Below are 7256 nucleotides of genomic sequence, written 5' to 3' on the forward strand. Positions count from 1 at the left end.
GCTTAAAATTAGCTGTGTCTACAGCATGTTATCTAGAGAAGTGGTTGTGACCCAACCCCTAGGTTGGATGACCCAGTCAATGGCATGTGAGATTGGGTAAATTTCCACTCCTTGGTTTTGGATACCGTATATCCATACCTTGCGTTTATCATGTTCTCTATCAATTTTATGTATTTTGTTTTCCTTTGCTTGGTGTGGGCACGCATAAATGGATAGCCTTCTATCTACCAAAAAAAAATCTAAAAAATTCAATTTTGGGTATTGACTTTTAAGAGAAAAAAAAATATCTATAGAAAATATGAAAAAGGAAAGATCTGTGTCCACTATGCAGTTCTAGGATGATATGGTCGGTTCCTATCAAGAAAAACAGAGGCTTCGGTTGGTGAATTGTTACCCATCCATTTCTGATCATCATTTCATGATTAAACCTGTGCAAGTTACAAAATTCATGTAATGGAAAATTCAACATTTTATTAGATAAAAAAAGTGGACCTGATTGATCTTTATATACAACTCGCAGTTTAGTTGGGGTTTCCCAGAAATCAGAAAGAGTTAAAGAAAGGCAAATTTTGAAACTTTCTAACCTGCACAGAAATTGGAAATGACAAGAAGGTGCCAACAACAATTGTACTTGAATCAAAGAGGTCAACCCATGAGTTACATCTTCATTTCCAAGTCTTTCTCTATCTTTCTTGATCAATTGTTGTTGAACAGCACCCAATCTCTGCTCTGGCTCCTAGGAGAGTTACATCTTCATTACCTACATAGGAATTGAGCTGGGTTGTTCTTCCAAGAGGCAGTGAAGTAATGATCTAAAGAAACCCCTTCATTCTCTATATCCTTCTCTTAGAATACAACACAAGGTGCTACCTCTTCCTCAGTAGCTGTCTCTTTCTCACTCAAAGAACAACTTGGTGATCTTACTATGTCATCCTCTTGTAATTGCATCAAGCGTCTAACCAGTCTGTCTAGTGCTTCTTTCATCCACCAATGTTGACACAGTTCTCTAGCCTCAGCCACAATCACCTATAATTAAAAATCAAACCACCAAGAATTACATTTTAACTTTATTTTCCCTTGATGCAAATCTGAGGTTCATTAAACTATACTTACCCATTTCCTTTGTCAATGGTTCTTCTTAGACCATTGCTCAAGTTGATTGTGTTATATCTTTGTCTCCTGAAACCCCCCATTCACCCAGTTTATTCTGCAAGAAATTTAAGTTACAAACTTCAATTCCAGATGCCCCCAAATTAATGAACCAAAATCTACAAATCAAGGAAACTAAAAACGATTAAATTTTCTAAAAGAACTTTAAACTGACCTGAACTTTGCCTCTTACACCAGCTTCTTCCTCTGTCTCTCTCAAAGCTGCCTCTTCAATTGACTTATCTAATTCCCAACCTCCCTGATGAATTGATACATAGAGATGATATCATAAGCAAAATTGTTCCAGAAAGTTCAATTCAAGCTCTGGTTTTTCTTGTAATTAGAGGAAGAATTTGGTACCTTAGGGAACAACATGGCATTGTTGGGTCTGTTGAAGCCTCTATTACAACATCAACATCGTCAATCTCTTTTCTTGCGGCTATGTCATTCCTTGACTTGCTTGTGATCTTCTTCTGATCTAAAATCACAGGAGCAACTTCTTGTATAAATACTTCTTTGCCCTCATTTGTTTTGAGAAAATTTACATTGTAATGTTATATACGTATTTTTTTATTGCTGCATGCAGTACATGCATGATTCACAGAGGAGTTTTTAAGGGCAATCATTTTCACAAAGATATGGCTCCAAATATCTTATTTTCAATCTAGAACTATGAAAATCCCTTTCAATAGAGTTCATATAATACCTCAATCATACATTCAAAAGAGTTGTAAAGTTAGGGTTGCTCTAAATATTCTTAACTGTTCTTTGTAAAATCTACATTCATCTTATATATGATTTTCTGGTTATTTCAACTCTTTTTTCTTCTTTCCTTTTGCCTTTGTAGATCTTCGTTTCTTGTGTTTCTCCATTATTTAATTTCTCTCTCTCTCTCTAAAAAAAAAACACACACAAACTCTCTCTCTCAAAAAAAAAAAAAAAACACACATATACAGTTCAAGCTGAAATTCCATGGATTAATTACTGATTTCTATCATTCCAGTTGCTAAAATGGAAACTATTCAATAAAATGTGTCAATTAAAGATCTTGCCAGTTGATGCATGTTAATTGACTGCATTTGTTTCTGTAGCAGTTGACATCAGTGATAGCAGGATAGTGATGTTGTTGGTCCATTTGCTTTGTTGTACTTCTCTATTTCCTTGTTCCTTTCTAGGCTCTGTATGGCTTTTTTTATTTCGGCAACCAAATTTGGAAGGACCCATCTATGGATGGAGGGTTTGGATTTTCAATCTAATTTGTGACCGTGTGGGTGGTGGACTTTCTACTGGTCTAGTTGGGTTCCAGCAAACAGTATGGTTCTTTGGGGCTAGAGATTGATGTTTCAGTTGGGAAGTTGTTAAAATTGGTCGTTTCCTTAAGCAACTGAAGGATGAACATCTAACTTTTATCTTTCCTAGTCGATTACATTCTCCATTGTTATTCTCTATTATTTCATTATTTCCTCAAAATTTTGTACTTGTGGGTGACTAGGTGTTAGCATCATTGTAGCTATCATACTTTGTGTGTGATTTTGATATATTGACATGCACAAGGCTCTTCAATTTCTAGATTCCCCAAAAATCTAATGGCAATTTATCTTTCAATGATGGTACACCCTTTTTTATTTTTAACTATTATTTACTTTGAGAATAACCCTTTGTTATCTATATTTATGTGATAGGTACTTGCTGCCTATAGTAGTCACGATGAGTCAACACTACAAGGGAATCACTCTTCTTTAGCGAGTCTTAATGCTTCTTCATCTCAACAAGGTAAATTGATATACAATTTATGGTTTTGTCATCTGTATTTATTAAATGATTGTTAACTGATAATTTTATTAATATTGATTGCAAGAAATATCCCACAAACTCAAAATTTAGTCAATAAAGAAGGTAGTAAGACCATTGCAGAGTTCCTTAATAGTATAAAGCTTGGGAGACACGGACCCAGTCAAGATCCGAGCAAGGAGCATTCAACTACTAGAGTCTAGTTTTTTTTTTTTTGGGGCATACAATATAAATTATTGGAGTTGAGTTTTATAGGATAAGATTGTTAATTTATCAAGTATTTTGAATTTAAGTGATTCGAATTCAAATAAAAACAGAGTAGCTTTCGGTGGAAGAGGAAGTATGTGGTGGGGAGTGGTGGTAAGTGATGTTGATTCTCTCTCTGGTGACAATCAACAAGGAGTTTGGAAGGTGATTCGGATGCCAGGATGTTGGAGGGGAAGGGTGGTGATTGTTTGCAAGAAATAAATACCGCAAGCATACGGGTCAATCGTAGTTACGGGTCGATTAAAGTGTTGGATTAAACTACCGATAATTAAACTAACGAATTCTAACTCATAAGCATCTACGTCCAAACACACATCCATCTAACGAAATTATGCATCTAACGAATTGAATTGGCGTCCTAACACACATCCATCTAACCTATCAAAACTAACGTGGATTGAAAGATTAAATAACCATAGCCACACACCACAACCACACAAAAACAAAGGAAAATAAATCTAAAGGGTCAAAGAAGTAAAATCAAAGGTGCTTGAACTGAACTAAAATTGCTTGCTTCTCTCTACCACACTTGAGATGCTCCTACCAAATCTGAAAAAAAATAAAATAAAATAAATTAAATCAAAAGCTTAACATAATGCATGATGATGATATTAAATAAATAATAAAATTCCATAAGCATGGAAGAATTAGAGAGGCAGAGAATGAGAATAAAAATAAAAAGAGTGGAAAATTAAAGTCCTACTAGAATGGAAGGAATATAGGGAATGAGAGTGAGATAAAAATAAAAGTAATGGAAGAATTAAGAGGTTAAGAAGAAGAAAATAAAAATAAAAATAAGAACTAATACTCCCTTCTACCAAACTTGTGATTGCATGAATTGATTAGACATTGAATAGATGTAGTTGATGAAGCTTGAAAAACTTGAATGAACCTTGCATGGCTTTCTCTTCCGACTCTCTAAATTTTCTCACAAGAATTAGAAACTTAGACTAGAAAGCTTTAAATCTAGAACTAGAATTAAGAGATTACAACCATATTGAAGATAATAATTGAAATTAAAACTTGCATAAACTTATTACAACCATTGAATTAAACTCATCAATTGTCACACCCCAAACCACCCCCTTAGGAGGATTGGGTAGGTGACCCGAATTGCACGACCGCAATCCGCCAAATCCCACGGATCTAGAAGCAGTACTTACATTTATGAACCAAAATCCACATCTTAATCATAAGTAAGATCAGAGTAATGCAGGACATCTACAATTTATCAAAAATAAACGGAAGCATAGCGATATGGGAAATGGTGATAATATATACATATAGAAACTTGTTTGGTACATTTCCCAGCACCCACAACCCACAACAAAAGAAAATATAAGCTGATAAGCATGGTACTACATACATGATTATATACAGGGTTAGGGCACCCAACCCCAAAAGAAAGAAAGAAAGAAAACAACAAAAATCGGTCCACGGTCAAAACAGGGAACCTCCTAACAAAACAAAAAGGAGTTCCCAGCACAAAACATTAGAAGCACTCCTCAAAGGTCTTCATCCACGACCATCGAGAAAGTACGCAGAATCGGTATGACCTCCGTCGGGGTCCACACCAACATCGTCATAACCACCAAAACTCTCCTCCTTGAAATAGCCCGCCATGCCACAGCGGCATCCACCTGTAGGATCATCTAAGAAGAGAGCAACATATAACAGACTGTGAGCCCCACCGAGCTTGTGAGCAAATAACATCCATCATGCATGCATATGCAACCACAATCCACAGATTCATATGATCTACATGATATGCAAGTCCAGTTTTATTATTAGCCACCTATCATTACAAGTAAGTCAGGTCTGTGCTACTACAATCCCAATGCATGTATCCCTGGTGTAGGCTTGGTTACCTCTTCCTGCGATCCAACATCCCTTCCTAGGTCAGCCCGACCAGCCCTCTGTGATTATCCTGGTAAGCAACCGTTTCTTCCCACATGCACCATATAGGTGTTCTGAATCTATGCCCCTTTCAGTGTTTCGATATATGCACCTTTCGATGTTCTGATAATTGCACTTCTCGGTGTTCCGATCCTATTCATTCCCTGATAATTGCCTCCCAGGAATCCAGCACCTTAACCCCTACTGGCAAGGGTTTGTAGCACGGGTGATGAAACTCTAGCCCCATATCTATATGGTATAGTATGAGTCAAGCAGTGTCAACCGCATTCATAGTACGGGCTACCGCAGGCCTCATTTCCAAGCCGAGTACGCCATCTATTCTAACAATCACAATCATCATATTCATTTCACAGTGTTGATCGACAACAGTCATTATGTACTGATTTGAGTAACTTTGATTATAAGTATGTAAATAGCATAACAGACAAGATTCAATTATTAATAGCCAGCATCAGATCATAATTACATTTGCACATACGATAGTATCATTCACTCACCAGTACTTGGCTCTAGGTACTCAGTCACAGATTCAATTCAAGCTGTTGTCTGATTGTTGTCCTCGAGCACAGGATCAAGTCCTAAACATAAAAATCAAACAGTGTTTTATTCAATTATTGGCCCTACATTGGTGCCCTAGGGTTTCCCTAACTTACTGGGTTGACCCAGGGTTTAGTTGGTCTCATTTGGAACACCGGGCCTTACACTGGGTCTTAGGTCATGTCTTGGTGCATGGGCCAATGCCTAGGGCACAGGGGCAATTTGGTCATTTAGAGTGCCCACACTTGCCTCTAAGTTAGATTTAGTCCATAATATATTTTACATCACAACATACTGCTGTCTAACTCAGGACAGTGTAGTAAAACCAATCACACCAGTGCACAATCACCCATGGGGCCCACTTAGGGTTCCAACCAATTTTCACATATGGATAGATGTGGGGGAAGGTCATTTTTGTCATTTCCCACATCCCACAGTGTCTAGGGATCAAGGCCATCAGAAAATTATAGATCGCCCAATGCATCGCCCAGTGCCTATAGAATTGACCTTGGGATGAGTTTCTAAGGTGGACCTACAGGGCTGGGCCAACACTTGATCCTCTGCATGTTTGGGGATCTGGGTAGCCCTTGCAATGGTCTATATCATGGTCCAATCGATTTCATCATCAGGGTTCCAGTCAGGCTGACTGTGGCTGCCCAAGAAACCCAGATTAATATTGCACAGGGTTTTATCAAACCTGAAATCTTGGATTCAGCCACATGCAAGGTTGTATATGCATGTTCAATAGGGTTTCAGGGCTGGAACCACCTAGGGTTTGGTCTCTGTAGCCCTGGCTCGCAGTCTGGGCTTCAATCCATCAACCAGAAGGGGATCTAGGCAGTGTAACCATGCACAGCCAGATTTCGGCCAAGGCAGCAGCATATCAAAATTTTCTTTTTCAAAAAAAATCTCAGATTCACCATGCACTAGGTTTGCATGGCTGGTCTGGACTAAGACTGGGCAAACCCTAGCTTATTTGGGCTGCCCAGGAACCAAAACATCACAAAAATAGAGAAGAGATGGAGGCAACAAGATTGAGGGCATATTTTATACCTGAAAATGGCCGAGGGAGGTTCGGTTGTAGGCTGGAATGGCTGCAGCTGGTCTCCTTCCTTCCCCCTTCCTTCCTTCTTCGTTCCCTTCCTCTCTTTTCTCTCTCTTCTTTCCTTTCTTCTCTCTTTCAGATTCAGATTTGCCAAGGGCTCTAAAATGAGCCCAAGGCCTCCTATTTATCAGCTTAGCCTCTACTGAGGCCTGTTTGCCTTCTGAAGCCTCTTTTAAAAATCCATTTTTGAATTGATTCAGTTCAGTTCTGGGTACACTGGTGGGGTCCACAGTGAACCAGGGATATAAGGTGGTCCCTTAAAGTCCCCTCTATCACTGGAGAGCGTCCATGGCCAAGTGGGGTGGTCCCCACATTTTTAATAATTAAAAATGTGCAAAAATAGCCACTGGGCGATGTTTCTGAGCGTTGCCACATCGCCCAGTGCCATGGCCCAGTGAATTCCAGCAACATGAATTCAAAGGTGCATTGCATAGGGGTTTGACCCTGGGTTAGGGTATTGTCCCCACATGCCCACCATGGGTTTTTACAT

The 7256-nt window shown here is 38.6% G+C and overlaps 1 protein-coding gene across 1 annotated transcript; it reads right to left on the reverse strand.

Annotated features, from left to right (window-relative positions):
* Window positions 1–445: 445 nt before the first annotated feature.
* On the reverse strand, window positions 446–1524 carry LOC122665681 (nudix hydrolase 17, mitochondrial-like). Its single transcript, XM_043861830.1, has 4 exons — window positions 1510–1524; window positions 1325–1408; window positions 1154–1207; window positions 446–1026 (listed from the first exon to the last, which is right to left on the reverse strand). Exons 1-4 carry the CDS (start codon window positions 1522–1524, stop codon window positions 847–849), a joined length of 333 nt encoding a protein of 110 aa, XP_043717765.1. The 3' UTR covers window positions 446–846.
* Window positions 1525–7256: the final 5732 nt, after the last annotated feature.

The sequence above is a fragment of the Telopea speciosissima genome, chromosome 6 (genome assembly GCF_018873765.1).
Source record: "Telopea speciosissima isolate NSW1024214 ecotype Mountain lineage chromosome 6, Tspe_v1, whole genome shotgun sequence".
NCBI classification, from domain to species: Eukaryota; Viridiplantae; Streptophyta; class Magnoliopsida; order Proteales; family Proteaceae; genus Telopea; species Telopea speciosissima.

Excerpts from the sequence above, each read along its gene's own strand:
- LOC122665681 (XM_043861830.1), bottom strand. Across the intron at positions 1,208-1,324 it reads GTGTAAGAGGCAAAGTTCAG|AATAAACTGGGTGAATGGGG; the intron begins GTCAGTTTAAAG and ends AATTTCTTGCAG. Across the intron at positions 1,027-1,153 it reads AAGATATAACACAATCAACT|GTGATTGTGGCTGAGGCTAG; the intron begins TGAGCAATGGTC and ends TTTTAATTATAG.